Here is an 18,496-nt window from a genome sequence, read left to right on the forward strand (position 1 = left end):
TCGTTAGTAATTATATTTTGATTTTAACAAAGTGACTATGGAAAATCCTTGGGTGAAAAATTAAATTTAACAAGAAAGTGAGACGAATGATAACTAATAACTGAAAATGACGAGGGCTTTCAGACAAAACGCTAAATAAATTCGAAAAATTCGACCGTTGGGGCCCGTTGCGGACAGGGGAAGGGTAACGGTTTCGCTTAAAAAAAGTCCCCGTTCGTCCACCGCCACATCTATATTGAAAACTACCAGAGACAGAGGAAAAAACAGAGCGAACCCCACAAAAATCAGTCAATCAATGGGCTGTGTTTCTTCCAAACTCTTTAGGAAACAACTCCATCAAGACATCATCCTCAACAATGGCGGCAGAGACTCTGTTAACCATGTTGTCTCTCTCACTTCTACAACCTACGGTGCTCTCAAGCTTGACATCAATGAAAAAAGACAAGAAGATCAAGAACAAGAACAAGGACAAAAAGAAGATCTCATCAAGGAGATAGTGGCGGAGAGTAAGAAAATGCAGCAGAGATCACCTCCTCGAGAAGAACCAGAAATTATTAATGCTTGGGAGCTCATGGAGGATCTTGAAGATGGAGGATTACCCGTTTCGAATCATCCCAAAAAAAGCCCCAAATCGAGAGCTTTGCTTCGTGGGTTTGCAGATGTGGATGTTAGGAGCCCTTTGAAGTTCTTGAATCAGATTGGATCTCCAAGGAAAGCCAAGACATTTGGTGGGAAAGAAAATAAGTTAAAGAAAATGTCAGAGTTTAGCCCGAGGCCAGTTTTGAAAGCCAACAATTCTTTAGGCAAAGCAAGCAAGGCAGTGCTAAGATTGAGTTATCCAGTGAAAAGTTCTCCGGTCAGGACTAAAACAGAGAATGCTGGTTGGGATGATTTTGCGCTTTCTTCTTTTTCTTCTTCGAGGAAGAGTAGTTCTAGTCCTTTATTTGATCCAGAGCTTGTCGCATCATACGAAAGAGAGTTGTCTAAAGACGAAGGCCAAATCAAGAAAACCATTACCATTTCTCTAACACCCAGGCCTCAAAAATCAATGAATGCACGAGAATTGGAGTCTATTCTCCATTCTTTTGAACAAAAATGCCCACCAGGTGGGGATAATGCGGTTGTGATCTACACTACTACATTGCGAGGAATCAGAAAAACCTTCGAGGAATGTAATACTGTAAGGTCGATTATTGAGTCATACCACATTCATATGCTTGAAAGGGATATTTCAATGGATTCAGGCTTCAAGGAGGAGATAAGACGGCTAATGGGTACAAAGGAAGTGAAAGTTCCACTAGTGTTTGTTAAAGGGAGGTTGATTGGAGGTGCTGATCAAGTGGTGAAGTTGGAGGAAGAAGGCAAATTGGGGATTTTGTTTGATGGGATTCCAAGGGGGCTAGCCGGAGGGTGCCAAGGGTGTGCAGGGTTCAGGTTTGTGATGTGCATGGAGTGTAATGGAAGCTGCAAGGTGTTGGATGAGCAGCAGAAGAAAATGGTAAAATGTGGGGAGTGCAATGAAAATGGGTTAATACATTGCCCTATTTGTTGCTAATTTCCTTATTAACTTCTGGAATTGGTATTGAGATTCTGGGATTTTTCTTTGTTTGATTCTTGTATGAAGAATGATTCTTGATTGGTTTTGATTCCTCTGAACAGAAAATGATCTATTCCTTAGGGGACCGGGAGTCCTAAATTGGGTTTTAGGCCTCTCATATATTCTCTTGCTAGAGTCTGGCTTGTAATTTGGGATATTAATCTGTTTAATATATCAATGTAATTTGTACATATTTTTTCTTCAGCAATTAATTAAAACTTTTGCTACTTCATCTCCATGGATAATCTGCAGAATTGAACTACAAAATGACCATTTTCAAGCAGATTCTAGATAAACAAATTTCACAAGGATGCTTATCTCCTTAATGAACAAAGAAATAATCTACTTGAAGTTGCTGCAACGGTTAAAAGAACCCAAGTTGCATGGTGAGGATAGTGGCAGGGCCATATTATTGTTTATTTATTTATTGATATTTAAGAAATTTTTAAAGAGATTGAGTTACTACTAGAGTTTGAATCCGTAACTTTGTACAGTAGGAGACAGAACCCAAGGAGCTGAAATAGTTGTAAAGGTTAGAACCCAGGTGGAGGATTGAGGATAGTGGCAGGGCCATTTGATATTTTTTTTTTTTTTAGTATTTCAATAATTTTCTTTAAAATTTGAATTCTTTAACTTTTTATATTATAAAACATGTATAAGCCCTTCTCCCCGGAAATAATTTTTAAGTCAGCGTTTAACGTTTTGATTCTAATTAAAATATTATTTTTCTAAAATAAAAAAATTAATAATTAAATATTACTCTTTTAATTTTTTAAGAGAATAATTATTAACATAATCTCTAAAGATAACATTTAATCTTTAAAAAAATATAAATATTAACAAGATAAAAATTTAATTTAATTTTTTAAAATATTTAAATAATATTAATAAGAAGTTAGAAGTTATAAAAGTAATAATTATCCTCATTAATTTCATACCAAATGCTCATTAATAGTTAAAACAGCATATAGTTACTAAAACAGCAAAATTACCGAATAGAGCTTATTGATTTATTGATCCAATGGAAACAGTGATTTTAAAGTAAGAATAAAACAGTGATTTTAAAGTAATTAAAGGTCTAATTGATAATACTATTATTATTAAAAATATTTTTTAAAAAAATATATTAGTTAGTGTATATTAAAATTAAATTTAATATATTTTAATTAAAATAATGTGGATTTTACATAAATACTAACTAACAACCTGCACATTACAGTGGAATTTGTAATAAAATATAAAAAATACTATCTTCCATAAGAAAATATCACAAGATGAAATTATTCAAGATTATAGATTTAACATTGTTGTAACTTTAATATGGGATTTCACTTCCTTGTCATGAATTTGATGCCAAGTATAATCCACTACAATATTAAGTAAAATACTTTATTAATATCTACCTTTTCAAATTTATATTTAAATTTAGTAAGTTATTGTATATATTTAAAAATATTTTATTAGTTGCATATTATTTTTTAAGTTTATTTTCATCTAAGATTTTTTTTTATTTCAATGAAATAATAAATTAATATTTATAAATTATGAATATTAATTAAAATTAAATATTTTAAAAATAAAAATAATATAAAATCATCTAAAGATTATTATTAATTTTAAATTTTGTTAAATGGATGACTTAAAAGAATTTCATTTAGTTTTAATTAAAAATTAATACTTACAAAAAAATTATTAAAGATAATTAAATTTAAATATAATTAATTTATTTTTATGTATATCTGTATTATTACAAGTATGATTTCTTAAAATGGTTATTAAAGAGTTAGCACTGTGTCATTTATAAAACATTATCTCTTGCGTTAATAATAAATAAAAGAGTAACATTAATTAATTAGCTTTTTATTTATATTAACATGTTATTAATGTTTTCTTATTTTTATTTATTTTCAATGCTGAAAATTGTAGTGTTTAGGGTTCTTATTTTTTTAATGATAAGAATTGAAATAAAAAAGATATTATAAGAATCATATCATATTTGATTAAATTTATTTTATGGTGTTGATATAGTTATAATATTTTATTAATAATTGAATCGAAAATTATATTATACCCAATCATATTGAATACAAAATAAATAATATAATAATATAAAATTTTAAAATATCAATATAATAAAAATAAAAAATTTATAATGATAATACACTAAACTAACAAAATTTTATTTGAAAAATTATTCTATTTTCTAATTTTATAAATAATTTTTTTTCACATTACTCTAAATATATAATTTCATTATTCAACTTAATATTATTTTAAATTATGAAAAATTAAAGTAAAACATATACAAATGAAACTTAAAAAATAATAAAATAATAGAGTTTAAACAAGTTAATTTATATTTATTATTAATTTATTTTAATTTTTAAATATTTTTATCTATTTATTTTTTAAAAATTTATTATTATATATTTTTATTATATTATATTTAATTTTATAATTAAGTTAATAACATATATTAATAATATAACATATAACTTTCATAAAAATATATTAGAATAAAAATTAATTTTTAAGTTAATAAATATTTTTATTTATATAATTAATTAAAATAATATTATAACTAATATTTTAATTTAAATAATTAAATATAATATTTATAATATGATAATGCTATTATATAATATATAAAAAATTAATAAAAAAATGTAAAAGTTAAATTAAAAATTTTTATAATAAATATAATAATGCGTGTTGCACGTTTTAAAAAAGTACTAAGTTTTATAAAAGAGAAAGTTAAATTTTGCTAAATAATTAGATCAGAGTTAAACTATTAATTTAATAATTAAGTGCTCTAAAAATTGGAATTTAAATTTTGATAATTATTAAAATAATTTCTTAAAAAAAAAAAAAAGAGAGAAATTGCAGCTGTATCTCAGCGTCAGCCGACGACGAGTCAAAGTTGGCGAGAGACCCCTGTTAAAACCTTTCACACGCGGTTTAACTTTACCGTACAATCCAGGTCGCCATCCCATGTGTAAACCCACACATATCCTTCATACAGATCCAATAAGAAGTAGCCACGCCACAGAGGTGGTCATTTTGCTGACGTCACTGGCTATAGCGTCAATGCAATACGCTGTGAAGTGACACACCAGATCAAAATATATACTTACACGTGCATTCTATATTTTCCAACTTGTCCATTGTGTTGTAGTAGATAGCAAACGCTGCTTCTCTCGTCTGCTCGTCTCTCCAATTTTTTTTTACCTTTTTTGCAGTGAATCGAATTGCTTCATTTGGGATCCAAAAATGGCTGGGAGGAAGAGAAGAAAGTTGAATTCGTAAGTGGGTTTTTGTTGCTGTTAAATTTCAAGTGAGAAAATTTTCATTTGTTTTCTTGCTTGCTTGTATTTCAGTTTGCTTGCAGTTAGGGTTCGGTGAGTTTTTTTAAAGGTTTGACAGATTTTATCTCTGGGTTTTAGTATGATTCAATGCATTTTGTCGATTTAAGTTGGCGTTGAAGCTTGAATTATGGGAAATTGAGATCGAAATCATTTTGATGGGTGTTTTCAAATGGGTTGGGTGCGGTATGTAAATGATGCTTTGGATTTCAAAGAGGGAGTTGAAAAATGGCTGATGAATTTGAAATTTTGAACATCGAATGCTTTAATCTTCCTTGGGTTTTGCTCGAATTTGTTATATGTTTAATTCTAGTATTATTATTATTATTATTATTATTATTATTATTATTATTATTTTGGATTATGAGCTATTGATTTTGACTGACTTTGGAGTTTGGATATTAATGAGAGATTGTGAGTATGAATTTCAACGTGGGTGAATCAATGATAACTTTGATTGATGCAGTATAGGAAGATTAGAATTAGGAGTTATATTCAATGTAGAATTAGGAAGTCTAGAAAGTTTATTAGTTTTAATGTTTTATGACATTATTATTTTAATTTAATTATATTTAGGATTTATTAATTAGATTTGTATTAGGGTTTCTATTTCTAATTTGCTTAGGGTTGTAATCTCTAGGGTAAATTTTCTATTATTCATAAGCTTGATAATATGAAATTGACAACTAAATAAAGCATTTTTGAGAATTCGTTTCTCCATTTACTTGAGAATTAGTTTCTCTTGAGTTAAATTTCCTTACTCTACATCAGTGATTTTCTAGTGTAGAGAGTTTATAAGAATTTATATGGGGTTTGTTTCTTTACATAGTATATTTACTTAATTTAACTTTATCATCATGGATTTGGGTATTTAAGATCATGGTCTATCATATACGGTTTTTATGGCGGTGTTCCTGTCCTAGATGAATGAATTGCCATCAAGCATGCTGAGCTTGCATGACAAATCCAAATGACAAGTTCATAACTTTATATTGTTATGTATTTTTCTTGCAATTAATATATGTACAAGGAACATTTGTCTCTGAGATTTTCCTAATCATTGTTGGCATTGACTTTCATTCTATACTTGGTTCCAGTTTTAATGTTGATTCAAAAGTTTGCACTTTTCCAAAAGAGTTCTAAACTGTCATAGCTATTAAGTTTAAAGTTTCAGTTTTTTTTTTGGAGGGGGCGGGTTATGGAATGGGTTGCTGGCTGCAGGAAAAACAAGTTTGAATTACTTTAAAAGTAAGATTCCATAAATGTTTCACGAAGTGCATTTGCGTAAAGTGGTGCTACTCCTTTTTCGGACCTTTCTTAGGCTTTTGGAATATATATTGATTTGTGTTCTCAAGTCCATTTAAAAGGAAAAATACTTATTTAACGTAATTTATTGGGTTGGTTTGGCACTTTATTGACTTTAGGTTGGCTGTGGCTGCCATGGATAATACGAGGGTGACAACCAAGAATATGAGAGAGAAATTGGAATTGCAAACTTGGTCTGACCTTCCTACAGAACTTCTGGAACTGATCTTTTGCCATGTAACTCTAGAAGACAACGTTCGTGCCTCTCTTGTTTGCAAGAGTTGGCATACAGCTGCCATTTCTGTCAGAGTGGTAAAACAATCACCCTGGCTGATGTATTTTCCAAAATATGGGAATTTGTATGAGTTCTATGACCCAGCACAGCGCAAGACCCATTCCCTTGAGTTACCAGAATTGTATGGGTCAAGAGTTTGTTACACTAAAGATGGTTGGTTGTTGTTGTACAGACCCAGAACCCACCGTGTTTTCTTCTTTAACCCATTTACTAAGGAAGTGATCAAACTGCCAAGATTTGAATTGACTTATCAGATAGTTGCTTTCTCGTCTTCTCCAACATCTACCAGCTGCATTGTTTTTACAGTTAAGCACATCAGTCCCACAGTTGTTGCTATCAGCACTTGTCATCCTGGGGCAACTGAATGGGTTACTGTTAATTATCAAAATCGCTTGCCTTTTGTTAGTAGTATTTGGAACAAGATTGTTTTCTGCAGTGGACTTTTTTACTGCCTAAGTCTCACTGGCTGGCTAGGTGTTTTCAACCCAGTGGAACGTACTTGGAATGTTCTTGTTGTGCCCCCGCCTAAATGCCCAGAGAATTTTTTTGCTAAAAATTGGTGGAAAGGAAAATTTATGTCAGAGCACAATGGAGACATTTTAGTTATTTATACATGTTGTAGTGAAAACCCAATTATATTTAAGTTGAATCAGTCAAATATGATGTGGGAAGAGATGAAGACCCTTGATGGTGTGACACTGTTTGCCAGTTTCTTATCATCTCATTCAAGAGCTGACCTCCCTGGAATAATGAGAAACAGTATCTACTTTTCTAAAGTTCGGTTTTTTGGAAAGCGTTGCATATCATACTCTCTTGATGACTGTAGATACTATCCTCGCAAGCAGTGTCATGACTGGGGAGAGCAAGATCCTTTTGAGAATATCTGGATTGAACCACCTGAGAACCTCTCAACCTTTCTATGAAGAACACAGGAGTATGTTCAAGTTAAGTGCATATGGTACTCTTATTATCTGTTTGTCCTATTTCATTTACTTTTTGCACTTGACTGAATCCTGTTGGTGCTCACTGTATGTGCTGTAGCTCTTGGAATAATTTTATTGTGCTTAAAGGACTCAGAATACATTACATGCTTAAGTTTAAAATGTCTATCAGGTCTGAATGCCACACAAAACTTTTTGTGTCTTAAACATATGCATGTTTTAAAATGTACACATCTTAGACAAAAGTTTTTCTACTATGCACTTTGTTCCTTTGGATACATATTTGTGGTTGTGAGGAATTCGACTGAATTGTTGTCATTCTGTAGCACTGAAATCTTGGTGGTGCCAACATCAGGATTATCATATTGTTCCTACTTTTCTATATTATTGGTGGGCAAAAAAATCATTTGACCTGAAGTTTTCTTGTGCTTAAAGCTCTGAATGGCCTGATATACTTGGATGCAACACTTAAAGATGCCATTTCAGTAGATATTGCTCTATAGATCATGATAATTTTTTCAAGTATTGATTTTATTTTTCTCATGGGTCTGTGTGGAGCAGGTATTGAGTATCCAATGGTTGCATCTAAGTAGAGCAAATCATTAGTCAGGAGTCTTTAAAGAAGCATTTGTGATGCAGCATGGATTCAGTGTACATCAAGCATTTCGAAAGTTCATGCAATGTTGAGGAATGAAATTTATACCTTGAAGATAACAGTAATGCAGCGTAGACAACCTAAATTGTGCCTGGAGGATCTGAAATATAACATCCTTCTTGTATGATCTTTGGTGCTTCTTTAGCTATATACATTTATTTGTTCCAAATAGTTTTCAGATATAGATATGTTTTGTCCACTATAGATTCTCTTCCTTTGTGTCTTCTGTGCTTTAGGCTAAGTGACATTTGCCTTTTTAACATTTTGATTATGTCTGAAGATGTGCATTTTTTTAAGCAGTCAGAAGATATACATAATGGAAGTCCCTGTGAAAGCATGATTACACTTAAATGGGCTTGCCTAAGCCCTTAAAAAATCCTATCCTAGTTTGATCTGAAGCAAAAAAACGATCTTCTAAGCTCAATTCAACACAGATTAGAAGTGGAAATTTGTGTAGTTGACCCTTGCATGGGATTAGAACTTTCAATATAAGTATCGCAGCTAATATAGCAAAGATCATTATCTCTGCCAGAATTCCTCTTGTAAGGTAAATTGATTGAATAATCTGATGTAGGAACTGCATCACAATTGATTTATTACACCGACAGTAGACAGACACCCGATACATGGTAAGAGTGAAAAGGCAACCCGAAGCCAAGGTAAGAGTGGAAAGGGAAACTAACGCGTTGGTTCAATTTTTTGGCAAACTTTATTTCAATGAATTTCTTTGTTTAATATATTTTATATTAAAAAAATTCATTCAAATGAAATAATTTTTGTATTTAAAATAAATAAAATCAAATCAAATGATATATAATAACATAATAATATTATCACTTAAAATATATATAATTTTAAATTTAAAATTCATATATAAATTCAAATAATTTTAATGAAATTTAATTTAATTATAATAAAGTATTAGAGAAAAGGTAAGAGTGATGCCAATTGAGGATAAGTTGACAGAATGGAGATTAAGATAGTTTAGTCATGTGAAGCGTAAACATACAGAGACTCCAGTTAGACAAGTAGAGCACGTTATGTCACAAAGAGAAAAAAAGATAGATCTAAATTGACTTGAAAAAGATTAGTACAATATATCTAAAAGTATTACACATTTATTACACATTTCTGATAATTTAACCCAAAATCGTTTAGAGTGGAAAAAACGAATCCATATATCCGACCCTAAAAATTTAGAATAAAGGCTTAGTTGAGTATAATAAATTCCATAGAATTTATTATTAAGAATTCCAAATGAATTTTCATTTAATCCAAACACAATAAATTTCATAAAGTTTCATAAAATTCATTTACATACCGAATACTACCTTAATTTAAACAATATTATAAAAAAATCTCATTGTCTTGCACAAACAAGCTCAGTTTACAAAAGTACAATTTAACGTTCAGACTAATTGACATAGTGCTATCCAGCAAGCTCAGGCCTGAAAGCGAAAAGCAAAAGGCAAAATGGGTTGAGCAGTGCAACAGATTGCTTGTTAGCACATCTGCCCTATGGCTCATTAGCGGTTTAATTTCATTTCAGTGCGTTTAGGCTCTAGTAATATGCAGAAAGCACTCTTCGTCGACCAGATAAAGCCTTTATTCAATAATTGAAGAACCTTTTTTTCTCTTTCCCTCGCACTTGCACTAAAATGGCAATCACATTAGTATGGGCTATACCGGCTGCGTCGGCTACTGTCATTGCTATGTCTTCCACCACTTGAGCTGCCAGCACCTCCACCCCTGCCGGCCCGAGGCTGTGGTGGAGGGGCGTGTGGTTGCATTCCAGGCTGTTGCCTATCGCAAAAATAATGACATCAAATGGTTTGGAATGGATAATTCTCCAGAACAAAAGAATAACCCTGTAAAAAGCAGGAAACAAGTAGATCTGCAAGGCAGAAAATTACTCTGCTGACAGGTCCTGTCAAAGAACATCTTTCTTCCAATGTAGTAAGATTAACAACATATTTGTGCTCTGGACATAACATGGTTCAATGCAGTTTAAGCCTCTAAGGGCTTTTGTCCAAATTTCAGTTTTGAAATAAACACAAATATACTCACACCGAAAAGAAAATTTCACACATACATATGGAAATTATGAGGATATCAATTACTGTAAGCGCCCCCGGAAAAAAAAAAGGATTGGTATTCTGAACATTACAGGCATGTCAAGTAAGAGTGATGAAAGTTTGTTGAACAAACAGGTACTGAAAGAAAAATGATCACACAGCCAAATGATAAGGTTAGATATAAAGAGACATGTGATGCAAATCATCATATCAAAATGGAATATTAAAAAAGAAAAACGAAAAAGAAAAATAACACACGCATGGATGGTCGAAGCATGACTTTCTCTGAAAAAAAAAGGAAAATAGCACTTACAAGACATATCCAATCCTTCCATCAGGTAAAAGCATTGGCATCATTGCCATACCAGCAGGAGTTGGTCCTCTACCATAAATCACTGGCTGCAGGAATTTTTCAAATGTATAAGCAGCCAAAAGTTTTGTAAAATTTTAAGTTACACAATGGAAACCTCCCAACAAAGAGAACAAACTAATCCTTCTCAAATACATGTCTAGATGTTACGTATAGCAGAGCTATGGGAAAGGAAATAATAGGAATGCAGCTGTAGTTTGTGTGAGGAGAGTAGAGTAGTTATTGTAGAGAGAGTGTTTGCTATATAAATAAGAGAAATGTACTAGAGGAGATTCATTCCAAGAATCAACAAACAAGAATACTTTTCTCTCAACTCTGAATATTCTTTTCTCTTCTCATCAAATCTATTTTTTTTTCTCATCCATTCTATCTCTTTTCTCATCTATTTCTCTCTCTTTCTCTTCCTATTCCTCTGTTTCACTAAGTATGCAGGCTGTTATGTAACAAATTGGTATCAGAGCCCTATTCTGAGCTGGGTTTGCTTCCAATCCTTCTTGCTGGAGTCACAAGCCTAAACAGATCAATGGGAGTATTCCAGAATTCCAGGTTTCTTTATGCTATTTTCTCTCTCTCTCTCTCTCTCTCTCTCTCTCTCTCTCTCTCTCTCTTCTTTCCCTCTAAATTCTTCTTTCTTCTTCTATTACTTTCTGGTTCTTTCTTCTATTCTCTTCTTTAATTTCTCATTTCCAGCATGTCAAGAAACCCGTTTCTTGAAGTTCTTGAAATTTTGTTCTTCCTCCGCCTTGTTTCTAATTTCTTTTTTTCTTTTCTCGAGAACCAGACTTTTCCCAAATTCCAGAAATATTTGAAAAAAAAAAAGATTTTTTTTCTTCCATCTTAAGAGCTACATTATTCCTTTTCCCTCTATCAAATTCTTCGCAATCTCTCTATTTTTAATTTCTGCCCTATTAGGGTTTCTTTTCTCTATTCCTTCTTAAAATTCTTGAAATCCTTATTTTTGCCTCAACTTTTGTTCCCCTATTCTTCGTTCTTTTCACAAGTTTTTCTTCTTCATTTCTCTGTAATTTTCTTCCAATTCCAATATCAGTTCCATGTTGTGAATCCCTGTTTCAGATCTGATTTTCTTTTAATATTTTCTTCCTCAAATTTTCCTGGAAATAAAATACACTCAGAGCATCAAACCATGGACGTACAATTTTGGGAACAAAGGGATCTCAAGGGAATGCTAGAAATTTTTGAAAGAAGAGTAACAATACGCTTAGAGGAGTTGCCGTATCAAAGATGGAAAAAATTGGATAAATTGTTAGAAGAGCAAACAGAAAGGCCAAACTCATTATCCAAGAATTATGGCAGTGAAAGGGGATTGCTGAATCCAAAAGGAGAGACAAGCGATTTCGATGTTGAGGAGACTGACCTTCTTGATGATGCAACATTTCTTCATGGTGATGGAGACAAAGAAGAGGTTGATATTGTTGGTGTTGGTGTTGGTGATGGAGAAGCGGAAAAGGTTGATATTATTGATGGAGAGGAGACCGTCTTAGATCAATTAGATTCAATTCAAAATGAAAACATGGTTGCCAAGGATCAAGATGACATACCTGTTGAAGTTCAAAAAGTAACAATTCATCCACAGCTGGGATTCGAAGAAAAATATGAAGATCAGTTTAGTGCTGAAATGGAGCAAGATTTTATTGTTGATATGTCTAGCATAGGTGAGATGTAAAAGGATGGCGATGATGGGCAACTAGAGTCTGCAATGGGGAAAATAGGAGCTGAATCTGATGTAATTGCACAATTCATTCACAAAAGTGAACTTTTTGATGCAGAATTTATTAGGAATGCTTTTGAAAAAAAGAAACATAAAGGTGTTTCAAAAAGTGTGGGTGTTAGAAGCAAGTGGCAGTATTTGGGGAGCAAAGATGGTGAATTCAGCTATTTTACTCTTATTAGTCTCATGGAAGATGAATGGGAAATATCAAGAAGGGAAAGGAAGAAAATTAAACCACCAAATGGTATTGTGATCTTAAAGGAACAAACATGGGAAATTGGGAGAAGAGAAAGGAAGAAAATTAACTCTTTGTCATAAGTGTTCATACTTTTAGCTGATGAGAAGGATGTACCTAAAACTTCCAGCCAATTTTTTTTTTGGGCCATTCAATTCATATTTCCAGCTGCAAACGAGCAAGTACCTGCAATTTCAGTTCATATTTCCTGAATTTTCACATTCTTGGGGACAAGAATGTGCTCATGGGGGAAGGTATTGTTACGTATAGCAGAGCTAGATATGGGAAAGGAAAAAATAGGAATGCAGCTGTAGTTGTGTGAGGAGAGTAGAGTAGTTATTGTAGAGAGAGTGTTTGCTATATAAATAAGAGAAATGTACTAGAGGAGATTCATTTCAAGAATCAATAAACAAGAATACTTTTCTCTCATCTCTAAATATTCTTTTCTCTTCTCATCCAATCTATTTTTTTTCTCATCCATTCTATCTCTTTTCTCATCTATTTCTCTCTCTTTCTCTTCCTATTCCTCTGTTTCACTAAGTATGCAGGCTGTTATGTAACACTAGACTGTAGATGCAAGATCTGTGTGAACTCTACCAATTATCAATAGTAATAGAAATGACCTACCATGCATTTTTCTCCATCTTTTATTAAATAAGCAGACCTATTTACATCCACAACTCTTTAGTATTATCCCAAAGATTAAAAAACAGAATAACCTAAATATTTTTGTTGACAAATGCCAGACCAACTTAAAAATACTTCACAGGTGAGAGAGAGAGAGAGAGAGAGAAAGAGAATATCCTCTTACTTGTGCAAAGCCAGCAGCACCATAACCTGCACCTAGAGCACCATAGGTACCCCCAACTAAACCATATCCAAGACGGGGTGGGAAGGTTGGATGCAAGACAGACTTCTGTGAATTTGGCCCTCCAGAAGACTTCTGATCTGCTTGAGGCTTAGCAAGGGAGCACTCCAAAACTTGGCCTATCAAACAGAGAATAACAGATTCATATGAACCATGCTGGTTCATCAGCAAATATAGAAAGATGCTAAAGAGTAAAGACGACAGAAAGTTACCATCAATTTCATATTTCTCAGTGTTCTTCAATGCCTTCATGGCACTCGACCTCTCTGCAAAGTGCACAAAACCAAATCTGCTCCTTTCATGCCCTGCTTTTGCAGGAGGGAGAACCACTTTTGTAACTTTTCCATGATGTTCAAACAGCTTTCTCAAGCGATCCTGAGTAATGTCTTTTGGTAAGTTCTTCACATACACTGCCTTGACCTGTATCAAATGGAGGAAATCATGACTATAATAATAAAAAGGCCATAATCCACTATCCCCTGCATACAAATAACCATCCTGCATGGAGGAAATCACCAGAGAAGCACAGATCAAATATAAAAAAGGAGGGAAAACATATATTCCAATTCCAAGGTATGATCCACCATTAATTCTCTTTAGGGGAAAAGGCCCCTGATTCTTTTTCATACACAAGCCACAAGCAAACACCATAGGCACAAAGCACACAATACACAAGTGCACATATTTCATTGCCTAATACAAAAAACACAAGCAATCTCTACGAACCAGATGACAGAAGGAATAATGGTAGTTACAGGCAGAAAAATGTGTAGTTCGCATAGGTACCAAGAAGACAATATGAACAACAGTAGAATCATTCCAAGCACATTAGCTTCATAGCATTTCAATATAGGGATACACCAAGCCACAACAATATTACAGAAGATAAAATGAGAACAAGAAACGATAAAAAGACCTGAGAAGCAGCTGAAGATCCTGCATTTTTAGGGTCAGCCCAGCTCACAGTTGGAGCATTATCATCCAGTTTAAATTTTGGGGTTGACATCTTTTTTCTTGAGTATTCTGCACAAGCATGATTATAATACTCAATGAAAGCAAATCCACGATTCCGGTTGGAGTTCTGTGGGTCCTATTACCATTAAGAAGTGAAATCAATAAGCCAAAAAGTTCAAATCACATTTTAAGAACCACCATGGCAATATTCAACTTGAAGGATTATAATGACGTATGTGTGAGTCTAGAAGTTTAAAGCACACAAACCTTCAACAATTCCACAGAAATTACTCCTGGCCCAATCTTCATTACAACATTCTTCATATCTTCCTCTTCCCAGTTTCTTGGAACATTACCGATAAACAACCGATGATTTGCTTGAGATGTTGAACATCTTATCTTTTTCCCCTAGAAAAAGGAAGAAAAAAAAAAACAGCAGTGTTAAACTACCAGAATTCAGAAACTCAAGTATTTCCATAAAATTTTCAGAGTGGACTTCAAAGAGGTTGAGATAATAAAGGAAATTATGCATGAAAAATGACACAAGCAGCATTTCCAGCACAAAGCAGAAATAATACCCACTGCTGACACTATTTATAGGAAGAGAAACCAACACTTTGATACCTTAAGCTCAGCATTGTTCAGATCTTCAATCGCCTTGGAAGCTAACTCCTTTGATCTGAAGGTCACAAAAGCATACCCCTTGGCCTCACCTGTATCTTTTCCCTTCATTATCCTTACCTGTTCTCAGCATATACACAAATTTAGTCTGTCTAAATAAGAAATGCAGGTGAGGCATTTATAATGACAACATAACTTACTTCTGTGACTTCTCCTATAGATTCACAAAAACCCCTGAGATCCTCTTCAGTGGCATCATGAGGAATGCCACCAAGGTACACCTCTGATCCATGAGGAGGAAGTGCAAGAAGTTCAGCACGATTTTTTCCCTCATCTTCCTCCTCGCTGTCTGAGCCTTTTTGTGCATCAGCCTCGTCTGCTCTCTCCTCAATTTCTTCCTCTTCTTCCACCTCCTCTTCTACTTCTTCCTCTTCCTCTATCTCCTCCACTTCCTCCTCTTCCTCTACCTCCTCATACTCAACTTCTTCTTCCATTGTCTCCTCTTGTTCATTGTCACCATCAAGGTCAACCCCTTCTTCAGATTCAACAGGCTTTTCAGATTCATCAGGTTTGTCAGCAGCCACAGCAATACCTCTTGTCCTTGGCATCTTATGTGTCTAAAGAAAAAGCTTGCAAGGCAACTGTGAAGGAAGCACAGAAGCCAGAAGCATTCGCAGAAGAAAGAGTACAAGTACGGAAAGGTGGAAACAAAATGAGAGGCCAAATGGAGTTGCAGAGTAAGATTCTCAACTGAATTTTTCCCATCAGATATGGATCCAAGGAGTTCCAATGCGAATGATAATCAATTACGGGATAATGATAAAGTAACAGTAGTTATAGAGACAGGCAAGAGAGAATTACGAATGATAATCAAGAGGATGATGATGCTCAACAGGTGAAAAATACATATGTATATATATAATATGAAGCAGTGAATTTCTTGATATTTAGATACTGGCAATGGCCCAAAAACAACAGCCAGTTGATTGTTTAACTATCTATCTGGAAAAATGCATCCAACAAAAAGAAAGCAAAAAGACAAAAGCAAAAGATAAGAAATGAGAATTTGAACTAACGTGATTTACATTACAAAGCACAATTTTAACACACAGTAAGACAGCAAGCTGTGACAAAGAGGAAGAGGCCAGCAAAAGCACCCACTTGAAAATTCATAACTAATTAAATGCAATACAGAATAAAATGGTGGAAGCAACAAAAATCCAGTTGGTTTTGATTCAAAGACAAATTATTCATATATTTTTTCAACATTACAACCTTTTGTCGTGATCATTAGATTATGTCTATGCCTCATTGATTTGGGTATCTATATGATTATATCATATCCAGCACACTACTAAGTTAGCAATTTTCCAATCCATCAACCTTGAGGGGGCAAAATGTAAAAAAAAAAAAAAAAATGACATCATGGACTGTAAGATGATAAAAGCTAAAACTACATACCAATACAAGAGAACAAAATAAACAGATTTAACTAGGCACAATGATCCCTCAGCCTCACACAAGCCCCAATTACAAACATTTTTCCTGGAATGACTTCATCCCAAATTCATTTTCTAATATTTATGGCCAGGCACTATGCATATTTTCCTAATAAACAACAATATAGGCCACATTATTATTGTTATTATTATTATTAAAAAAAAAAGCGAATAGTAGTTAACAGAATCCTCATTTTTTTCAGCTCTGAAGCAAGACAAGTGCTTAAAAAATAATAACTAATCAGTATTCAACAAATTCCTCGCGTCATAATCCTGCCAATGGCTAAGATTTTAATCCAAAATCCATGACCCTAACCCATCATTATTACATGAATCTACCAGCTTCACCTAGAACCGACAAAGAATTGTAACCTCACAATCTATAGATGGATAATATATAACCAAATAAATCAAACCAAGAAACCCCTCAATTAATTAGATCTTTTCAGTTCTCGATAATACAAAAATTTTTGATACCATTAATGAAAGGAGAGAAGAAGAAGCAACCCAATAACACCAGCATTAAATACAAGAATGGAAGAGAGAAAGAATACCTGGTAAGGTATGTGAAATCGAGCAAAACCGTTTAACACAACAAGGCAATATGGTTGTTCCTGAAGAAAACCCTAATTTTCCCAGTCCTCTGGGAGAGTTCTTTCGGCTCTTTGTTTTTACGCGGGCCCAAGCTTTTAGAACAGAGACGATAGAGAAAGCCAGTGTGCCCTTTTCTGATTCTAATTTAATGGCACAAAACGACCGAAGCTGCTTGTTCACATATTCATTACTTTTATAAATTTATTATTTGTTGTTATTATCAATTAATATTATATTATAAAATCATAAGCTGAAGACATGTCATCATTACATAAATCCATATTTTCATTTTCCAAATTATCTTGTTAAAAAATAAATAAGTAATTAAAATTTAGATAAAATTTAATTTTATAATTTAATTTTTATATTTTTAATATTAAATAATTTAATTCTTAAAATTTGATAAAATATATAATTTAATTCCGGCAGTTAAAATTTCATTAAGTTATGTTAACTTAAAAAAAAATAAAATATCATATTTTTTTTTATTTTGAAAATAATTTAATTTGTGAGATTTTATTATAATTTAGTCTTTATATTTATAAAGTGCGTCCTATTAAATTAAAATTTTTTTATTAATTATAAAATAATCTATATATTTTATAAATTAAATCTTAAAAATTATAACTATTTATAAATAAACTTTTATAATTATATAAAATTTTATTTATGTCATTATTATTTTATATATATATATATATTTTTTTTTTTTTTTTTGATGCCATCATGAGTCTAATAACTAGCCTAATATGCCAAATTAACCTATCAAATAAAGAAAACAATAAGGTTAATGGCTTATTGGCCAATCACTCTGACGCTCAAATTAGATATGCTAGTATAGAGTTTTAGAGAGTGAATAATAAAGAATTTTATAAATAATTTGACTGAATAAGTACACCTAATTAATAGCTATTTTTCATGTTGACAAATTATTAATATTAGATATTCAGTTAATATCCTGAAATTTCCTCCAAAAGATCTAGTCAGATCATTGACTGGTAATAGTGAAGCTCAGTATGGTCAATATCCGATCTGTCCGGGCGAACATCTCCACTTGTTTTGCCATCTTAGTTATGTTTGCTTGGCCCCACCAACCTGAGTATTCATTTGTTCAGTATAAGTTACTCGAGTCTTCTTTTGTTCGGTCTGGATAGTCCAAAATTTGTTTGCTTGATACAGTTAACTCAAGGCATGTGATTGTTAGTCTAGCTCTTGGAGATGTCTCTTCTTATTTACTTTGACTTTTTGATCAAGTGCTAACACTTTAACTATCACATTAGATTTTTAGACCAAGCGCTGACTATTTAATTCGATTTTAGCCGGATAGTACCAATATTGTTGTATGTATATAAAAAAAAAGATATTGATGCAAGTTTATTATTAAAATAAAACTTAA

General features: G+C 32.6%; 3 protein-coding genes across 9 annotated transcripts; 2 read left to right on the forward strand and 1 right to left on the reverse strand.

Annotated features, from left to right (window-relative positions):
• Positions 1–218: 218 nt before the first annotated feature.
• Positions 219–1,555, forward strand: LOC110645970 (uncharacterized protein At3g28850-like). The gene has a single exon (XM_021799250.2). It carries the CDS (start codon positions 296–298, stop codon positions 1,553–1,555), a length of 1,260 nt encoding a protein of 419 aa, XP_021654942.2. The 5' UTR covers positions 219–295.
• Positions 1,556–4,741: 3,186 nt separating this feature from the next.
• On the forward strand, positions 4,742–8,359 carry LOC110645976 (F-box/kelch-repeat protein At1g57790). Of its 2 annotated transcripts, none has more exons than XM_021799259.2 (3): positions 4,742–4,899; positions 6,384–7,503; positions 8,062–8,359. In XM_021799259.2, exons 1-2 carry the CDS (start codon positions 4,868–4,870, stop codon positions 7,480–7,482), a joined length of 1,131 nt encoding a protein of 376 aa, XP_021654951.1. In that variant the 5' UTR covers positions 4,742–4,867; the 3' UTR covers positions 7,483–7,503; positions 8,062–8,359. The 2 variants fall into 2 exon arrangements, with proteins under 2 accessions (XP_021654951.1, XP_021654953.1); XM_021799261.2 differs by having other exon boundaries at positions 4,759–4,931.
• A 1,121-nt stretch (positions 8,360–9,480) lies between these two features.
• On the reverse strand, positions 9,481–17,254 carry LOC110645972 (heterogeneous nuclear ribonucleoprotein Q). 6 transcript variants are annotated; one of them, XM_021799255.2, is made up of 9 exons: positions 17,061–17,252; positions 15,208–15,648; positions 15,011–15,127; positions 14,654–14,794; positions 14,349–14,522; positions 13,645–13,852; positions 13,376–13,551; positions 10,544–10,629; positions 9,481–9,958 (listed from the first exon to the last, which is right to left on the reverse strand). In XM_021799255.2, the coding sequence occupies exons 2-9, from the start codon at positions 15,613–15,615 to the stop codon at positions 9,826–9,828; spliced, it is 1,443 nt and encodes a 480-aa protein (XP_021654947.1). In that variant the 5' UTR covers positions 15,616–15,648; positions 17,061–17,252; the 3' UTR covers positions 9,481–9,825. The 6 variants fall into 6 exon arrangements, with proteins under 6 accessions (XP_021654947.1, XP_021654946.1, XP_057999632.1 ...); XM_021799254.2 differs by having other exon boundaries at positions 15,208–15,757; XM_058143649.1 differs by having other exon boundaries at positions 15,208–16,005.
• Positions 17,255–18,496: the final 1,242 nt, after the last annotated feature.

The sequence above is a fragment of the Hevea brasiliensis genome, chromosome 3 (genome assembly GCF_030052815.1).
Source record: "Hevea brasiliensis isolate MT/VB/25A 57/8 chromosome 3, ASM3005281v1, whole genome shotgun sequence".
Taxonomy (NCBI): Eukaryota; Viridiplantae; Streptophyta; class Magnoliopsida; order Malpighiales; family Euphorbiaceae; genus Hevea; species Hevea brasiliensis.